The sequence below is a fragment of the Tachypleus tridentatus genome, chromosome 2 (assembly GCF_004210375.1).
Source record: "Tachypleus tridentatus isolate NWPU-2018 chromosome 2, ASM421037v1, whole genome shotgun sequence".
NCBI classification, from domain to species: Eukaryota; Metazoa; Arthropoda; class Merostomata; order Xiphosura; family Limulidae; genus Tachypleus; species Tachypleus tridentatus.
The window spans coordinates 78546972-78568761 of record NC_134826.1 but is presented as its reverse complement, the minus strand read 5'-3'; the positions used below and the strand labels follow the sequence as shown (position 1 = coordinate 78568761).

General features: G+C 35.8%; 1 protein-coding gene across 2 annotated transcripts in view; it reads right to left on the bottom strand.

Annotated features, from left to right (window-relative positions):
* LOC143244302 (thioredoxin-related transmembrane protein 2 homolog) overlaps positions 1-21790 on the bottom strand; it is a 56093-nt gene that overhangs the window by 15856 nt on the left and 18447 nt on the right. For both annotated transcript variants that reach the window (XM_076488709.1, XM_076488710.1), the window contains exons 4-5: positions 11769-11845; positions 3883-3989 (exon numbers count right to left, since the gene is read on the bottom strand). In XM_076488709.1, coding sequence (XP_076344824.1) covers positions 3883-3989; positions 11769-11845 — 184 coding nt within the window. The remainder of the gene's footprint in view (positions 1-3882; positions 3990-11768; positions 11846-21790) is intronic.

Below are 21790 nucleotides of genomic sequence, written 5' to 3'. Positions count from 1 at the left end.
CTACACTTCCTAACATTTTTCTTTGTCACCACAAATATAAATGGATTGACGACCATCCTTTAAACTTCTAACCTGTTCTCTACAGAAAGTATATTTACGATGCTTTCTGTATTTTCTACCATACTGATCACATCCAATGCTTTCTTCACTGTCTTAATTCACGAAACCCTCTATACAGTTCACTCACAAAACTGATACAAATAATTTACTTTTTGGATGTTCTTGTTAACTGATTCTAACAGCTTTTCAACTTTATAAAAGCACACTTACTAGTCTTTTCATTCAAATTTGCATTTTATACCATTCTCTTTCAAATGCAATCTTATTTTGTTTATTAACTAGAGACTACAGAGTTACCTCATCCTATCCACCCTTCACAAAGAAATCACTTCCATACAAAACATTCGCTTTCAAAAACAGCAACCATATGCATTTATTGTAGAAAATAACTTCATCTTTCTTAACTGATACATTTGTCAAACCATCTAAGATGCCCATTTTACCCAAACTTTCCTTATACATCTGCTTACCATATCTCAGGAGACAAAAACTCCCTTATCATTAAACAGTTAAAATAATTATGCAACACTTACTATCCTCAAACTGACCTGAAAGTTATTATGAAACCTAAATGAAGAACAAAGAATCTTTTCCCATACAAAGATCATTTGCCAACTGCCCATTGTTCACACCTCATCTACTTATGCATATTGCGAAGACTGTAAGACCTCTTATATTGGTGAAACCAAATGTCACCTTAAAGTAGAAGCACATGTGCATATCTATAAAAACTGAGAGAAAGGTTACAAACCCTCCCAAATCCACTATCTGTCAGAACAATACAGAAACAGGACATCCAATCTGTCCCTCCAACTTTAAAATTCTCTCAATAGCCAAATATGATACTGAACTTCTTAAAAAAAACAAAAAACATTATACATAAAAAAACTCTTTTTCCATCCAAAAATTTACAGTGTAAACTAGATTTAAATTTATTTTAACCATTTCATTTGTGCTCACAATTTCAATTTCTCATTTGTATTTGTATATTCACACTGTTTACTTCTTATATATATTTGTTGTAATTACAAATATTACTTGTTTGTTTTGTATCTCTAAAGCACTGATGTTGAAATTATGAAGATTCATAAACATTTAATACAAGCTTCCTATTATCACATTTTTGTTTTGCTTTATCATTAACATAATTTTTTTGTAAAATGAACAAATTAGTAAAATAACAAAACATTATACTTTTAAAGTCTTATACAATATGGAACTCTTAGGTATACAGTGGTACCTCGGTTCTTGAACTTAATTCGTTCCAGAAGGCTGTTCGAAAACCGATTCAATTTTTCCCATAAGAAATACTGTAAATTAAATTAATCCATTACAGACCTCCAAAAATTATGTATTATGAAGCATTTTAAGTAAAAATATTGCTTATTTATACCTGTATAATAATACTTACATGCATAAAGTCAACCACAAAAACTATAAACATAATAAAAAAACAATAAATGAAAATTTAACTGCACTTTACCTGTGCTGGGGAGAGCTGATGGCATAAGTGAAAGGTGGGGAGCAACATGGAGAGTAGGAGGGTTATTATTGTTTGGAAGGGGAGTCTCCTTCCATTAAAACGTCAGGTAACTCTCCTTCTGGGGTTCTTTCTCTTTTCTGTCTCTTTGTACTGCTACAACCTGCTTGAGACTCACTGGACCTATTTCTCACTAAAAACTTGTCTAATGAGGTTTGTTTCTGCCTGCATTTTAAAATGTTTCTGAAGCAAGACATAGCATTGTTATTGAAAACATTTATACTGAGGTTTGCTACAGCTTTGTCAGGGTGAAAATTTTCCACAAAACTTTGTAACTCTCCCCATTTTTCCACACATTTCCTTCATTAGTGAACTAGGAACATCCTCCCTTCCCTCCTCCTCATCTGAAGACACTTCCTCAGTTGCCTTCTGTTGCTGCTCCTTCTGAAGGTCTTGGAGTTCTTCCATGGTGAGTTCAGTGTTGTGGTCTTCCATCAACTCCTACATCATCACCACTCACATTCAAGCCCATACACTTGCCTAGTGAGACAATATCCTCGACAACAGGCTCAGCCTCAAAGCCTTTAAAGTCTCAATCTGCTACTGAGCCTGGCCACAATTTCTTTCAGACAGAGTTCATGGTCCTCAAGCAATGGAGGATATTAAAGTGATTTTTCCAGAACTCTCCGAGGGTTAACTCTGTGTCAGAGGTCACTTCAAAGCACCTTTGAAACAGTGCTTTGGTGTAGAGTTTCATAAAGTTCGATATTACCTGCTGGTCCATGGGCTGAATGAAAGGAGTCATGTTAAGGGGCAAGAGTTTCATAGTAATGAAACTGTATTCCTCCACCAACCCGTTCTCCAAGCCTGGTGGGTGAGCAGGTGCATTGCCCATCACAAAAAGGGCCTTGAGTGGCAACTGTTTTACCGTGAGATAATTCTTTACATTTGGGGCAAACACTTCATGGACCCACTCCATAAAAAATTGCTTGGTTACCCATGCTTTACCATTAGCCATCCACATGACATTTAGTTTACTTTTCAGGACATTATTTTTCTTAAAAACCCTCGGGTTCTCAGAATGGCACACAAACAAAGGCTTAAGTTTTACATCCCCACTTGTATTACTACATAACAATAGAGTTAGCCTGTCCTTCATTGGCTTGTGTCCTAGCAGTGACTTCTCCTTGGTGATGTAGGTCCTCTTTGGCATTTTCTTCCAAAAGAGGCCTGTTTCATCACAGTTGAACACTTGTTGGGGAATAAAACCCTCAGCTTCTACATAGTCCTTAAATTCCCTGATAAATTTATCAGCAGCATCTTTGTTAGAACTGGCACATATGCCACTTCTTTCCCTAAATTTTTCAAACCACTCCCTACTAGTCTTATAGGCATCACTTGTATCAGCACTCGTTCCAGGGGTGTTTTTGCAGGAGGTCAGCATGCAACTGCTTTGCTTTCTCACAAATGATGGTCTCATAAATGCTATCACCAGCTAACTGTTTTTCGTTTACTCAAATCAACAACAGTTTTTCTACCTCTTCCATTCTTTGTAATCTTTGTTTTGTAAGCACTGTCACTCCTTTTGCAACATCAGCTCCTTGATGACCTCTTTATTTTTCAGTATGGTGCAGACTGTAGTCTTTGCCATACCATACTGTGTAGCAAGGTCAGACACACAAACACCACTCTCATACTTTGCTATGAGATCTTTTTTTGCCTCTATTGTGGCTTTAACAACTTTTCTTTTGATTTGCTGCTTTTGTTATCCTTCTTTGACCCCATGGTGGCTTATTTAATCAGAATATTTGGGAAAACAACAACAACAACAAAACAAAACAAAGAAAAACGAGAACGTTCACAGCAGATTTTAGCAAGAGTGTGGACTGAGCGACAGGTGCGAGTAACATGTTTTGGGCAAGCTTGGCGTGGGCCGAAAATGGTTGAAGGGTCGTTCAGGTCATCAGTAGGTTTATTTTGGGGGTTCGGGCCATGACAGCTTGGTTCGGGAACCAAGTTAATGTTCAACAACCAAAACATTTTTTCTCAAAAAATATGTTCGAAAACCAAATTGTTTGAGAACCGAGGTACCACTGTATTTCTATGCTGAATCTGTCTTAGGATAAAATAGTTATTGACAAGCCTAATGTAGTTATATGTTTCTAATAAATATTTCTTTACCATAACTTTAAAATAATACTTCCATTTCTATCCACAATATTGTGCTTAAACAGTTATGCACAAGAATAAAATTGCTAAACAATTTCTGTTTGCATTGGCCAATTTAGTAGTTACCAGCAACTTACATAAACATACATGTATAACAACTTTTAAAGACCTACTTAACAGATATATCAGAAAATGTTGGTGCAAAATTCACTGAAGAAGGATTCCATGATGCATAAAAAGTAATGAGCCACACAATTCTTTTATCTCTTTCTAGTTCCTCCTAAAAATGGTAAAATAAAATATATTAGTAATATACTAATCTTTTTTATTGTCTCTATGTTCTGGAAACAAAATCAGTAAAAACCATATGTAGAAAGCTAAATGTAATTCTTTAACACAGCTTTCTGTAAGATATTTGTCTCAATTTTAACACTAATTTTTTTATGCTGGTTTTATATATATATATATACATAAATTTAAGTAAGTAACAGGTTAATTTTCAGGAAGACATATTTAAACCAAACCAATAAACATTTTATGTTTAGGAAATCACAGTTACGAAAGTTAAAATAATTTAATCTTATACATATCTTGAGTGTATTTGTTACTGATGACAGTTATCTAAGTTTATAATTCAGAACAGAAGAAAAGTTTGCAAGAATAACAACTAAATACCAATGTCAAAATAACATGAAATAAAAATGAATTTCAAGAAATATTATGATCCTACTGTTACTCAAATCCATTTCTTAATTTTCACATTCAAACCAATAACCTGAAATAATTAAGTAACATGCTTATCTAATTTGCTTTCATTTATGTGCATTATTTACTACACTCTTTATATGTATATTATAAAATTCAATAACAAGACATTTTATATAAAAATATCTTGAATAATCAAATGACACATTACTGGTTTCATGTAAACAATAAATGTATATATTATGAGTTTATAACAACTTAGCAGTTAGTCTAATGGATTTAAACCTATCAGAAAGATCCTTTGTGAGAGAGAAGTCCAAGATCAGTCAACTCAGCTTAGATGCCAATGAAAACCTTTTAGCCCATCAACCCTCTTCACTACATGTAGATCAAAGTGTGCATGTCATGACTTTTTACAAATATACCAGAATTTAAACTACTTTATCAGCATTGTATATTAATAAACTTGGCATCAAAACATTATACAAGTTTTAAGTTCTTAATTTCACAAGAAAATATTAAAGAAAAGCCTCAATCTCCCCAAGAACAAGAATTGTAAACTTTCTTTTCTATGTCTTCTATCTTCTCTAATTTATTTACTACCTCTCTGGAGTATGTAATTTAACAAAAATTACTCATTATAAATATTACTGAGGGAAAGTAATTTTAATAATATTAATAGTAAATATTTGGCTCCAACTATTATAATTACTGAAATTAGTTAATATATTACATAACAGAAGTAATAAATTCAAGATACAACATTACATCATATACTTCATTTATTGTACTTCAGCTAGCTTTTATTTTCTGGTGACATAGTTTGTTGCTGCTTTTTAACATTTAAAGCAACTGTTCACATTTTAGGTAACATGCATTTATTTCATTTGAAAATGGCATTTCTTTTATTTTTAGGATTTCACCCATTACACTAATCTGTACTAGTTACAGAACTGACAACCCAATGGGGTTTTATGGTATGGAAAGATTTCTCTAACAGAATAATGTAAAGTAATATAAAAAGTTTGAAGTAAAAACATTTCAGAGTGTAAGAACATCTGATCCTGGCAGAACAAGATGTATGTAAGAATGATGTCATCATACCTAAGAACAACAAAAGAAATGTACAAAATACTCATGGAATAAATAAAATAAGACTTAAAGAGGTGAGGTCAGAGTCTGTAAAACCACATTCACTTTCCAATCCAGAAGAATTCTGTAACAGGAAATGAAAGAGAAAGATAAATCCAAAATAAATATGAAACAATCAGAAGTAGCACTAAGTGATAACTGCACCAACAATGAACGATTTGCCATATGGCATTATAAAAAACTAGAAATAATGTAGGTAATAGTCAACTGACCTGAAATAACACAAATAATTAATCAAGCTACAGCCAACCACGAAGTCAAAGTCATATACATATCATAGTGTAAAAAAAATATCCAACAATATAAGAAACAGTGATGGTAGAAAGAATGAATGCCACTTAATGAAAAACAAATGATTAGAGGAACCCAGTGATGATGTGATAGTAGATGAAAAAAAGTAAAAGAATAAATGCATTCCTCCTGCCAAAACACATCAGTCATCAACTACAGAAGTTCTTGAGCAGGTAATCAATATGAGTGCTTATAATTGTAAGTTATCACAAAAACACTGACCAACAGACAACCTATGTGTGAAAGATGCTCCTGAAAATTCAGTGAAAAACATCAGGTAGCTGGTCAATAAGCTAATTTGCAACTCCTGGAATTTGAAACACACAAACAATGTGTGACAATCAAATAAAAAGATCTAGACACTGAAAAAATAAAAACCGAGATTGAATGTTTCTTAGGCAAATTGTGTAAACCACAATGGTGAGATTTTTTGAAAGATTGTTTAAAGCAGAGTATTCATGATGATTATATTGGAACATACAGTAAAAGCTTGTAGAGAAACACAAAAGAAAGCAGTTTTCTGGTCAGCATGTATAAGCTGTTGCAGATCTTATAGAAGACATGTTAAGACTGTTTGCTTTTCCTGATTCTGACTGGTGGAATAGCTGTATGTGGTTTCAACCAATGGTAGTTATGGGTTGCTCATCTCCAAGCACAAATCTCTGTTTAGTAAAAGCTGTATTTTACTGACTACAAAAATATAGTTTTTCTTATCTTCAAATATTTATCTGTGTTAATGATTCTATTTCTATCCCAGTTTATTTTGTGTCCAGTTTAATTTTGTTTTTCCACGAGTCTTATACTGTCTTTGTGTTTTTTTACTTCTGTCCAGAGTTGTCATTCCATTTTTCTAAAGCATGTTTCCTTGAAGGAACACAATTTTAGATTAAATTTTTGTAGTTTTTGTAAGTAGGTTTCAGTTTGATTTTCACTAGAATATATCTTTTTGTCTTGTAAGATTTCCATTAAACATCTATACTGAACTTTTTGACTACGCTTTTGAGTTTTTCACAGAAACTTTGCATCTAGGAGCAATGCATATGTATAGTTGTAATAGTGGTGTTTGTGAAATATTTTCTTTCTGTTACAGACTCCTTCAGAAAGTTCTTTAAGAAGGTAGAAGTGTAACCATTTTGTTTAAAACACTATTATATTTCAGCATTTCATTTTCATGATATCTCATCACCACTGTTTTCTGCTCTCTTGTTCTTAAATAAAATATTTATTTTTTGTTAATTAGATCATATGATCTACATAGAGCTTTACAATTCCTGCAAGAACATTTTAAAGGTCACCACATATTTTCACATAAATATTCATTGGACTTTCATCTCTCTTCAATAATTCATGATCTTGATTTTTTTTTTAATATTTAATTATTTTCAAAAATTATCAAATATTATTAACTGTAATACATTTTGGTTGAGCTAATATAGTTTTTCTCACGATATCACATTTTGTTTAATGTGCATACAACACAATTATGCTTTACAACTCACTTCTGAGGATGAGGTTGCAACATCAAAACATAATTACTTTTCAGTGGCCATATGTTGACCTTAATTGAAATGTTTTTATTTGTGTACCTATTTTAACATGGTGTTTTATTTATTATTTTAAATCTCCACATAAGTCAATGTATCCTATATCCTGGTACTGTGTTTTAGCACCTCATTCATATAACATTATCACTTTTTTGAGACTAACTCCACTGACTATCTCTGACACCAACACTGAGAAAGAGTGGGAAAGTGCGAGCAGAAATACATTATCAATTTAAGAAAATGTTAACTTCCAAAACATACCTTTTCTGACACTACAGCTATAATCCCACATTGAAAAGCTGGAGGGAACAGTGAGTGCATTACCCATACAGAAAGTGTCTGCACAAATTATGGGCATGACAATAAAAGACTGAAACCCTAGTAGGGGAATCATGCTACATCCAGAACACATATGCTCTTCACCCAGAACTTAATTCATGTAATACTGTGGCTGAAACATTTCATGATTTTTTATCACTATTGGTCAGCTAGCCACTGTTCCACAGTTTGAGGTTGAAATTATAGTGGCATGGTCTCTGTATCAAATGTTGGTGGCTAGGGCAATTGGCAACACTATATATAAATATATATACACTTGTGAGTTGATCCCAACCTGTAGCCACAGAGTAATGCATTGAGAACCACCAGAATCACAATGAAAAAGTAAACACCAAAGCAGACAAACCTTCTTCTCAAAGCTGAAGAAGTCCAAAAGGCAATATCCCAAACTTGGAATGACAAGATCGTTTATGCAATACTCGAATCTGAAAAAAAAGGAGCTTATCCTAACTGAAATTATGAATACCCATCTCCACTTCCCAACTGAGTTGCAGAGGTATATTCTTCTTGTCTATCAAATTATGAGGAGGATGCGGAACAAGTTATACTCAACCATGGACTCAAGATGGGACCACTCTGCATTTGGAATTACAAGAAGATTATGAACCCTCTTCCATGAACAATGTACTTAACCAATACTGAACAAAAAGAAGGGCCAAGCACAACCAGATAGCCAAGCATTAAGTCTGAATCAGTATTATAAGTAGACTTCTATATAGGTTGGTACCACTACAACTGACATCTGGGAAACAAAATCTAAGGGCCTGATTTAGAGAGCTTCCAACTCCCTCTTCTCCAATAGTGGAGGAAGTTCACTCTAGAGAAAAAATCTCTGTTCACCATACCAGTGACTGTAAATTAGGTGTGGTAAGGACTCCCTAACATCCACTAACAGAATCTGTGGAGTAATGTGTATGGGGGAGTCCAAAGGAATAGCATAGCAAGTGGGTGAACCAAGTTCCCTAAATTCTTAAGAGTAAAGTGGTTCTGATTTATTCAATCCAATGATCAGTAGGAACAGGCAAAATCCTCTTATGCTTTACTAATGATAGTTCATGAATGGCAGTCTAGCATTGAACAGTAATACCACCTGGACAGCCTATAGGTGTTCTTATGGAACACTTCATTTTGACAGAACCTGTTACAATCTAGATAAAGGATGAACTATTGGTTGCTAGTGTGAAATTGGTTTGATAAAGTACACCTTCCTGGGTAACACTCACCTGGATATGAAGGCCAAAAGAAGCAATGGCAGATCATCTGTACTGAAAATGTATGGCCAACCGAGGAAGGAAAACACAATCCCAGGTTCGATGCTTTGGCAACGAATGAAGTTTCAAAGCATATACCAAAGACAGTTGCAAATGGCTGAGGTGCAAAGAAGGTTCATGAGACTATGTATACGCTCTGAACAAGGGAAGCGCAGAAAGCCCCAGTGCAGAGCCAAAGTTCTTGATGATCAATGAGGTCCAGCATCTTTAAGGCTGAGGTTCTGCCAGAGCCATAGACCAGTGATCCATAGTCGAGTTTCAATCAAATAAGAGCATGATATATCTTTAGCACAGAACATCGATCTGCTCCCCAAGTGGTGGAAGAGAGGACAAGGAGGATGTTCAGTGCTCTTGTACATTTGACCCTTAGCTGCTTGATGTGTGGTATAAAGGTCAGCTTATGGTCAAGGATAAGCCCCAAGCCCCTCAACTACCAGGATCCTCTGCCCCCTTTCACGGGTTTCCATGCACAGCAAACGTGAGTGGATGTTTAGATCCCAGAGGAGAACTGAAATAACAGAAGCTTTCCTGGGAGGTCCCCTCACCATGTACAGGAATCCACACTAAGAGAAGTTCAATAAAGAAAAGTTATATGAAGGGAAAGCATATGAAAGGTAAATACCCTATAGTATCAGGAGAAATGAAAGGTGTGGGACAAGGCTGACTGATAACCTAAAATTAAGGAGACAGAAGACCCCTGATCAAGAGGAAAAGTAAGAAAGCCCACAATATGTGAAACAGTGGATCGATCAGGAAAAACCCTCAAACTAAAGATCAACAGCAAAATATGTCCCATTTACATTGGTAAACATTCATGGAAGAAGGGCAAATGGATTGAGCCAGAAATGAAACTACTCATTGGGACAAACTGGATCTTCTTGCCAAAGACCAGAAAGAAACCACACTAGAACAGGCATGAAGATGGGAGGGAGATAGTAGAAGAGGTTATAGAGGGGTAAGTTGAAGCTGGAAAAGCTGATGAAACTATAGTTGAGGTTGCTTATAAAAAGTAATCAGAAAAGTTTGACATAGAGTGGTATGTATGATCAAAATCACCCAGTGAAAAAGCTGAATGGAAAGATAAACATATCAGTATTTGTTGGTCCAATCCTGATTAAAAGCATCAAAAACCAGAGCAAGAAGATAAGGAACAAGAGACCAAGACAGAAGTAATTTGCAGTTGAAGAACATGACAAAAGTATCATGTGAGTTCCCTACTGAATGCAAAGCCACAGAAAGGCAAGAGGATCAAGAGACCACTCTGTCATAGATTTTCCCTGTACAGGAAAAATTATCTGCAACTAGATATAAACCACACAAAAACCAACATGCAATGATATGAATATCTGGCATATGGGGGCCAAAAAAAAGAAGATCCAATACATCAATACACAGGTATTGACAATGAGTGCTACACTAATGACTGAAATAGGCAATCACTGTAAAATTATTGGAATGGATCATTACAAGACAATTTCTGGCCAGATGAAGAAAATGAACTAAAGCCTGATGTACAGCAAGAAGTTCCAAAATGATGATGAGATCACTTGGTCATAGACCTGAAGCTTTCTGTTGATTGACCAACACCACAAACCCTGAAGGGATGCATCTGTGATAACATGCAAATTCACATGAGGAGAAAAAAGAGGAAATCCTCCAAAGTGCAAGTTTTGTCCAACCACCATTGCAGATCATCAATTAAGGTAGGAGGAAGGATAATAAAAGCCTAAAAAGCATTCTTTGCAAGATTCTTGTGATCATGAAAAGCCTACTTATGAGCACAATCTTAGGGAAATAAGAGCTATCACATCTCCAAAAGCAATAGAACTTAATGAGTGGTAATAAAGGAAGCTGTAAGAGCATGGAAAACTGAAAGCTTCATAGAATGAAGTTAAAGAGTAAAAGATTGGGCTTGACTGCAACGAGTGTTGAAAAACACCCAAAATGATATGATATTGGATAGATTGAAGGAATGACTTCTCTAATTTGGAATAGGCTAACAGAAGCCAATTATCCATGTAATGATGAAACCACAACCCAAGAAGATGTAAGTAACAAGCATATGTTATGACAACCCTGCATACAACATACAGGGCTAAAGCAAGCTTGAAGGACAGTGAATGAAACTGCTAAACCATTCCACAACAAATAAACCAAAGATACAGTTGAAAATGATGAGATATCAGGATATGCAAGAAAGCATTCACTATGTCCATCTCGATCATCCACAAACCCAAAGAAAAAGCCTATGATGAAAGCCACCATCACTTAAAAACTCATAATATCAGGCAAGTAGAAGTTGTTTTTTTTTTTCATTTTGTAAAGAAAGTGAAGAAACCAGTGCAACATAACTGAATTTAATTTTAGTAAACCATTGTAAATATCATGCAGTTACTTAGCAATTAAAAAAAAAAGTTTGTTCAACACAGTGCTGAAGAAAAGTTATTTTGAGTGCAAGTATTTAGAGGGAGCAACTGCACAAAAATGTGTCATCTTGCCCAAGTGTAGTTAAAGTGAAACATGTTTAGGTATGAGGTAATGCAAGCTTCTTAAGCAGATGTGCAATGGAATTAAGCTGTTCTTATACATAATTGATCTATCTTCTCAGAATAACTATTTTCAATCATTAAAAATGTTTATTTGCTGCCTAGACTTATGAGGTAGATCTAATAATCTAAACACAATATAAAAATTTAAGGATGACAATTGCACAAAGATTGAAAATGACAATAACTTAATTTACAATTTAATCTTCACCTCTAAGTCATTCTTACTGAAATATATCACATTATCCTCGCCTTCATGTAATGGTTCAGGCAGCATCACCAGGTGAACTGGAAGAAAGACAAACTGAGAAAAACACATACATACATACATACATATATATATAAAAGATGGTATTTGCATAATACTTAAATTTAGTATCCATAATTATAAATTGTAGGAGAAAGAACAAGGGTTGAAAATTACACAATTTCAAGTTGTGCCCATGAAACCTCAATTTAACCTAGAGACTGAGAAATCATCAAAAATCACAAGTTGGATGTCAATTCAGATGATTTGGATAATACAAGTTACATACTTTATACACAAATGATTATTAAAATGTTCTCTAAAACAGTACAGGTTCCATAAATATTTGTTTGTGCAAAACATTTCTAATATGGTTAAATAATTCAATAAAATGTATACTTCATCCTAGTCAGTCATACAATATGTCATATATAATTCTACGTAGTGGTCCAATGTTACCATTAGCATAGTAACACTGTGTGCACTTTAACTTAATATGTAACAGAATAAGAACATAATGCTATAACAATGAGAATTATCAATACCAAATTACTGCAATATCAGTTGTTTTTCAATTAAACACAGCTGACAGATAGTACTTTGTTTATATGTTAGTTTCCACAACATATACTTAAGACAAAGGAAACAGCAATACAAACACAAAACACCAAAATAGTAATTAGCAATTATGAGTGAATTACACAAGAACTCAGTATTCACACACAATGATATTAGAAATTATAAGCAATGTAATATTATCTACTCATACCCAATACACAACAGTTTTCTTGTTTCTGAATTCATAAACAGTAGCTCTATTTCTAGAAATAAGTCCTCCAATAACTAACCTATATGCATCCACGTGTTTTTCTTCCAGGTTCCTCATTTTAAATAGTTTTACTTCCCTGGCCCAATACAGTTTACAACAAACCCCTGCAACTTTTTAATATTTTCATTTCTTGATCATAAGTATAATAGATCAATTGTACTACACTACATGAAGTCAAGGAATTAATAATAAAAAAAAGTAAATCAAAGCATTTTCACTCTCAGACACACACCTGAGAGGTAGCAGGTATACTTGTACAACAAAGTTCTTCATTGGTCATGAAAGTATTGCATAAAGTATTTGAAAAGACAACCATTACTATGAACTGTGGCTTAAATAGATAAAAATAAAATACTTAGTTTTGCAATGTCAGCAAATTATCTTTCCTGTCACTACTTTCTAATAATTGTCCATACTGGCAGTAACTGGTGTGATAACCAAATCTAAGAACTGTTTGACATTTGATCCAATACAGCTACAACAATACTCAGAATCACAAGTACAGTATAGATCTCAGTGAGTCATAGTTCTAGATAGATATACACCTCTCAACAAGCATGAAGTGTGTAGAGCTATGTCTGTCACAGTTCTAGAAACAATAAAAAAAATATTTTTTTTAATCAGAGGCCAAAGAGAAAAACCATTAAAATAGGGTTCTAGGGTCCAATGAAGAACTGAAAAGCTTTGTACTACAGAGACAATTCTCAAATTTTCATGCTTTTCTAATCAAATGTTCTTACCATGCAATGTTAACATCATTTTTACAAATATTTTATTTAAAAAATGTGTATGTTTTTGAGAAATGATCATGAGTAGCTCTTAAAACTTGGAAATATACGAACCTGTGGAAAAGTACCATGCTGGCATACACCTCTCAACAAGAGCATGGTTCTAGTGATTGTATTTTATCACTCTGGTGAGAACAAATCATTTCACAAATTCATTATAATCAAACCCTTGTTGATAGTTAATTGTTAAAGTACAGAAGTAGTGACTACATTTCACTAAGATTTAGTTCTTAAAGTAGAACAATTATATTTCATGATTGTCATTAAGTTGTTGCAAAATAGCTTTTGTTTCAAAATGAATGGTAGATTTGCCATACAAATGTTTTTATCATCTCTTGGTATTAACTATCTGTATTTATGAATTTAAAAATCTTCAAATAATTACACATAACAGTATATCATTAGCATCAAATATAGTAATTATAATTCAAAAGAACATTTGTTACAATGATGATACAATACATTTTTACACTCCAGAAGCAATGCTTTATTAAATATTATGTGTTCGCTATGAATGATATATAAAACTATATAAAATATTCTTCAGTAATAATAATCATTCCAAGTGTTTCTTGAAAAGATTTATTTATACATGTAAAAAAACTCAAAAATGCAAATACCAATTTCTCTAAAACATATGTATGAAAACAATAAAAAGGGTTTCCTCTATTTTCACCTGTAACTAGTCAATTCTATTTGGAGTTTTGCATACTCATAGCTATTTTAGTCTGAAAAGGTAACTTCCTCACATTTGCCTAAGGTATTTGTACATTGCTATCCTTAAGGTAATTCCTATCTAATTTTACGTGTTAAGTGTGAACTATTTTAGTGCATGATGGCATGATCATTCAACAAAAAAAACATCCACCAACAAGACAGTGGCATGACTCTATTTGGCAGTAAATTTCTCTGTGTACTTGCATGTTATAACAACATTCTTTGATGAGAAAAGGCAACAAATGTGCACCAGAAGGGTAGAGAATAGGCAGAAATGTGCGAGATGTCTATTAGAAATACAATTTCAAATAGGGAGAATGTTAACTTTCAAGATAACTAACCACCATAGACAGAATTTCTAGAATACCACACTGAAGTGGTGGAGGGACCAGTGCAAAATTTTACTAAGATGAGCTCCCTTCAGAAAGCACATGAAGAAAAGACCATGGGGTATGATATCTGACAGCAAGGGCTCCATAGGAGCATACCCATTGCAGACAGCATCTTATTCCAATCCTGGTATACTCTTAATCCAGAATGTAAGGAGAAAGAAGCAAATGAGCCCCAAGTATCATAAGGACACATAGAATGAGAGTATGACAATCTAAGCACTTGCACACCAGAGATCAGCAAGTCAATGGGTGTAGTATGGTTTCAGAATGATCAGACCATACTGTGTGAGCTCACCTCAATTCTATAGAACAGGCTTTAATTGCATGAAGAAGGTACATTATTTGTTATGTTTATAAGGGGTGACTCATACTCTACTGATGATGTGTCACTTTTGCCCCATTTCTCACAATATTGTGTTAAGCATAACTGGTGAGGATGTTTCATGGTCTAACCACCCTAGTGGCTGAGAACTGGTAAGTGGCAAGAGTGTCCCATGCTCCATTCAAATAGAATAAGATGGGAAAATGCTCTATGAGGAGCTCTGAAAAAATACTTAGATATCCATGATAGGTAAAACCAGCCACGTGGCAGGATTCTGTTCAACAGAAAGGGAGAGAAGTGGAAAAGCAAACAAAGGACCTATTTCAAAAATGGTGGGTCAATTGAAGTATCATGACTAGTGGAAGCCAAAAACTAGCAAAAGAAATATCAGCCACATGGTGAAGAATATGTGAAAAGTCATCCACACATTCACCTAAGGGTCTCAACTTAAGACTGGTAAAAGAACAAGAAAGATAATGCATTTGAAGTGCAGAAATATTTGTTTATCTTTGTTGACGTGAAGATGACCTAGGAAGGTCGAAACTTTGTTCTCTGCTTTATTAGTAAAAGTGTTAATACCCATACCAGCTGTTCCAAGATACATTTTTACATCAAGTGGGTTTCTCATCATCAAGAAATGTGAAACAGCCATGAGCAACCACATCCAGAGAAGAATATACAAACTGAAAGAGATGACAGATCCACCCAGTAAGGATGGAAGGAGAGAGGTCCATGGATGAAGGAGGTCTCATGGTAAGAATAAACAATGTTGGGAATCCCAAAAGAAAGAAGTCTAGATGAAGTATCACAAAACAGCCCAAAACAGGCACAGGAACCAATCTAGGTCTGAATGATCAAAGAGGTAAGAGAAGAGAGACAAAGCAGAAAGAACAGTTAACTTTCCAAGAAGCAAAAGTCTGAAGATTGCAAGACTAGTCCAAGTAAATTAGTGTGGTGATTGGTTGGTTGTTTGACATTTATTGGCACAAAGTAACTAGGCTATCTGCACCAAACAACTGGTAAAAAGAAATGAAGTTAAAATAAAACAATGGTCAAAATTTGGATAAAAGATTTAAATAGAATTAAAAGGCCAATGGTCCTTAAACATTTACAAACATGTGAACAGTATAACCATTGCCAATAAAACAGCCCAGCATCAGTAGTAAAACCACAGAAAAAAATGTCTGAAATGGTGCCATTGTTCAGTCGTAACATAAGAATGAGAGAAAACATGGGCTATTGCGAGATGAGTATTACAAGGGCCACACGGTGGTGCATCAGTTTAGAATAAAATAAGACAATAAGTTATAAAACCATGACTAATTTCTACTTCCAATCCCTATGGAAACAAGATGGCCAAAAAGTAACAGTAGGTTTGATCTAAAAAAGCTACTTATCATATTGCTCACTCCAAGTTGATTGCCAACTGGAACAGAGCCAAGCCTTGAATACAGGACTACAGTCCACATATGGCACAGCAGTGATAGCACCATAGCAGATGGATGTAGATGCAGTATCAGCACCTTGTTCCCATAATACCAATGTGGTCTGGTATTCAGAAAAACTGGACAGAAACAGAAGATGGACAAAAACGGGCCAGTTGGTTTTCAATACAGATGAGAATAGGGTAAGAATAAATGTGAAATGATTCAAAGGCCAGCAGAAAGCTAAAAGAGTCGGTATGAATAGTACACTTGATGTACTACATAGCTTCTATGTAATCCAGGTCAAGAGAAATGGTATACAACTCTGCATCAAACACAGAAACTGTACATATAAAACACAGTCACCTGATAAACAGGAATGGAAGGATGGTTCAAAAAATGTTAGGCAGATAGAAGATGGTACTTTCAATCAGGAGTATCCACCTTTCTCAGATGACTCAAAGAAAGGTCACAGATGGGAATGGTAATAAACCATGATGGGATGAGCTGACCTACAAAGACAGAAACATCTTCCAAGGGGAGACCCAATTCAGCCAGCTGCCCCTAAACATGATGACTAAAAGGAAGAATGACAGACTGCCTATTCCAAAAGAGCATAGCCCACTGAGGAAAACAACACAATTCCAGTTGGGATGCTGTGGTAAGGATCAAAGTTTTGAAACATACCATAAAAAAAGTTGCAACTGGCTAAAAATGAAGAGAAGGTTCATGAGAATCAGTGTACAAACTCTGGACTAGAGAAGTGGAAAGCATAGAAGGGTCCAACATTATCAAGGCTGAGGTCCTGGCAGAACCAAAGACCTAGAGTCCAGTTTGGATCATTAGCATAGAACATCAATCTACTCACCAAGAGATGGAATAAAGGACATGAAAGATGTGCAACATCCTTGTAAACTTAACGTGTAGCTGCTTGATGTGTGGGATAAAGATTAATTTAATAGTCAAAGATGAGCCGAAAAAACTTTGCCTCAGGGATCATGGGAAGAACAACATCACCGAGATGGAGCTCAGGAATGGGGTAAATACCCTGTTGGTGGCAAAAGTACATGCAAATGGTTTTATTGAAAGAAAAGGTAAAACTGTTGTCTGTGGTCCATTTTAACAAACAACTGAAGGCAGTCTGAAAAGGTCACTCAATAAACCTTATGCTCAACAACTGACACAAAATGTGGAACTTCAACATAGAGCCTGTTTGCAATAGTAGAAGGAAGTTGTGCAGTGATAACATTAATCTTCACACTGAAAAATGTGACACTCAAGTTAAAGCCCTGAGGGACTCCAAGTTACTGTGGAAAAAACAGGAAACTTTCAAGCCCACATGAATTTGAAACTGCTGGTCTACTAAAAAGTTGTGTATAAGTGTGTAAATGGCCATGAAACCCACATGAATGGAGTTCTCGCAAAAACGCCATACCTCCACTTAGTATCATAAACCGTCTCGAGGTCAAATGATACAGAAATAAGATGTTGTAGCTTGAGAAAGGCATCCCCGATTGACACTTCAAGTCAAATCAAGTGGTCTATGCTGAAGCTCTAGTGTTGGGACCCACACTGAGTGGGCAAGAGGAGGTTGTCTGATTCAAGAAACCAAATAATATAAACTTTAATGATCCCCTTTAAGACCTCACACAGACAGTTCATCAAAGCAACTGGACAATAGTTAGAAGAAATCTTAGGACCCTTCTCAGGCCAAGATAAAGGGAGAATAGAACAGCAACAAGCATCAGAAAAATTTTCTCCAGCCAGATATGATTTAAAATGTCCAGAAGAATAGCAAGAGAGAGATGACACATCTCATAGTGAATATCATCATGTTTGACTGATGATGAATGAGTTTGAATTCTATCAGTGTAAAGAGGTAATTATAGTCAGAGAAATGAGCAGCCCAAACGAAAAGAGGCAATAACTCTGCACAAAACTTGATGGCTAAGAACATGAGGGATGAAACAGAAGTGCTACATACATGAGAAAAATTCTCGATGAGAGTGTCAGTGATGTTTCAGGTATCAGCAATTTCCTGGCCATATGAGAGAAAGATCGAAAGGGGAAGGAAAGTATACTGCCCACTGACATTTTGTATCTTGTCCCATGTGACTTTGGAACTGATGGTAGAAGAGATGCTAGTTATGAACTTATCCAAGATTCCTTCTGGCTTTGATTGTCTTACCTACAAAGCATGGGCATGCGCCCACTGGCAAGCAAGATACGAAAGGTATCCCAGACCCATTTTTGAGCCTTCTGTGCTATTTGGTAAGCAGAACTCCATCATGAAAAAGGATAACATGGAAACATGCCAAGGTTTTAGGAATAGACTGAATGACACAGTCAGTCAGTGCTACCACACAGTCTTCTATCAATGGCATACAGATGACTGCAGGATCAAGTTCAGAGAGAGCAGTGAAAGATGGCCAGTTGACCTGATTTACGTTAGTCACATGGCATCGACCACAGTCAGTCTCCCTCAACATGATAAGAAAATGAACCTGGAGACCATCAGAGGAAACAAACAGTTATGGTACAACCCAAGGTAACAAGGATGGCTATAGCCTCCCAGGGTGTATAGAGTAGCAAGAAAAGACAGGCTGGTAGACCGAGGCCAACAAGACTGGCCAGCTGACACTAGGGGGCACCCCAAAGCTGTCCATCTGCAGGAATTCAAGTCCAAAGTGTCATGTTGGACCCCTCAACCACTAGGATCCTCTCCTCCCTTTTACAGGTCACCACTTCTGGCAAACACATGGGTTGATGATCAGATCCCAGAGGAGGTAAACTGAAAGTACAGAACCTTCTCTGGAAAGTCCCCACTCCATGCACAGGAATCCACCCCCAGGAGGAGTGTGATGGAAAAGGTGCAAGAATCATCAATAGCATAGATACCTGAATTATGGCAACCACAGGTGATATGGAGAAGGAAACGAGATATGAGAGAAAGTTGGTACAAATAAAGAAGCCAACAACTCAAATGGGGCAAACTGAGAGTAAAACCACATTAAGTACTCAGACAGGTATAAGAACTGAGCAAGGAAGATGGTGAAGAAGAAGGGAGAATAGAGAATGGAGACAATAAGGAAAGAAAACCCTTTTGGTATACAGAAAGGTAAAATGTAATACTGGAAAAATGGGAAGAAAACATGATCAAATATCCAATTAAAAAAGGCAAAAAGGTGTAGTACAGTAGGATGGTTAAGACAAAGGATGTAATGGATAGATCAATAATGGATGACTGACACTACTGTCATTAGACAGACAAAGAAGAAGGCCAATAGGAATGTGAAACAAAGGTTGTATCATAGGAAAGTCTGGCAGGACAGCCCATAGACTAGAAGAATCCCATATATGAAATTGAAGAGACAACATTCCTTGATGAAAAATAGATGTGTGAGGTTAAAGTAATAATGAAAGTAAATTGGGTACACTAAGTGAGAGTGTTGATGCCAAGCAAAAAACAGAAGCATAAGAGGCACCACAAAAGAGTTTAAGAAGTGTCATGTATGAAGTTGAGGACCTAAGGAAGAAGTGGAAAAGGAGGATAGACATAGAAAAAAAATTAAATCAGTCCTAGCTGAGAGCCTAAAAACCCAGAACCAAAAGAATAGAAACAGAGGAACAGGAGAGAGAAGAAAGAAGTTGGGAAGGATGGCAAAAGCATATATATATAGTGGTGTGTCAACTGAGAGCAAACCCAACAAGACTTGAGGGTGAAAAAACCACTCTATGGATAGAACATGGTCCAGCCAAGAGAAGTGGTCTGCCACTAGGTAAATATGTTTTCACCTGATAGGCAACAAGATGAAATTGACGTGAATGAGACCAGAAGAGTAGGTCCAATAACCAAAAACAACAGGTCCTGGAATGGGTGTCCTCTTGACAGTAGATGCAAGAAACAACCATAAATATGTTGAAGTGGACCAGAAAAGGAGAGGAAATATCTGATGAACATCATGAAAGTTTGAACATGTTAATGTGGAGTGGATGCTCATTCTGCATCAAAATGCCAGAGGTCATGTTGTCTTCCAGAGTTGTACCTCAATCCAAGACAGAAATATCAGTAAAGAGACAAATCTGGTTTGGGAGTTAGTAAGAAAGTAGTGCAGACATGGTCCAGTCACCATTACAAGATCACCTGAATGAGGTACATGTGTACATGCCCCAAAGGAATGAGAAATTTCAGGGAAGCCACAGGCTGCAGAAGCAATATAGCTATTCACACAGGATGAAAAGTGCAAATCCTGATGACCATATAGATATTCTATAGCTTACAGGAAAAGAGAAGAATGCTGAGCTCATCTAAGAAAAATAGATGAAGAAATCACCCAAAAGTACCAAAGATTGAGTGGGTGCAAAAAAAACAAACTTGTATATCTTAATAAATTACCTCAAATGAACAACCTCCTGCAAAATCAGGAAGTTGTGAGAAAATACCACCCAAGAATGGGCCAATACAAATTAATCATCTAAGAAACAAAATGACAGTTCCAAGCCAAGATAGCAGACAGAGGCCCTCATAAAACAATTACTACAAAATATGTTGAAGAGAAAGGCAAAGAATTTGAATATGCAAATTTGATGGACAGATCATAGACAACAAAGAGGACAGGTCAATAGGGATGTGTAGAAAGGTGTCCATCAAATAACTACAGACCAGATGAGAAAGAACACAGATGGGGTTGGAAGGAGAAGAAAAGGAAATGGGAAGAGGAACAAAAGGAAGTGGAGAGAGACTATAAGGAAAATTGAGAAGTGGCTGCTGACAAAAAATGATACCAACTGCTGGCAAAGATAGAGAGACAAGTACCCACAAGACAGGTGTGAGAGGACAGTCACTGACAAGAAGAGTGATGAACCAAATATCAGGTAACGATTGTGTGGAATTAGGCAAAAACTACACAATGGGCTATCTGTGCTCCACCCACAATGGGTATCAAAACCCAGTTTCTAGTGATACAATTCTGCAGACATACTGTTGTGCCACAGGGGGCATTAGGTAACGAGAAGGTGAGAAGAAAGAAAAAAGCTTGAAACTTGAAATGGGGGGGGGGTAAAGGGTAGACTAAACCAAATGAGGAACAGGAGTCAAGTGGAAGGGCTGAGAAACAATAAAAATTTGGGTAGATAGCAAAGACAGAGGTCATACAACTTCAGCTCCAAGTGACCAGTGAGAAATTAACACCACTGAAAATGTTCGGGCAAAAAAAGGGAGTTCAATGAAGATTGTATACACAAAAAGAAGGAGGGTGAAAAGTAAAGAGAAACAGCAGGAAAACTAACTAAGGGGAGACAAAACTGAAGTTAAACTGGGAAAGAGGAAATGAACTTTATGGAAAACCCCATAAAAAAACCATGAAATGCATTAGACAAAAGATGGAAAGGGGTAGAGAAAATACAAGAGGGTGTCAAGAAATATTGGAATCAGAGACAGAAATAGAAGGCAAGGGACACCAAGCAGGCTAGATGAATATGAAAAAGGAATCTAGTAAAGGAAGTATATATCAG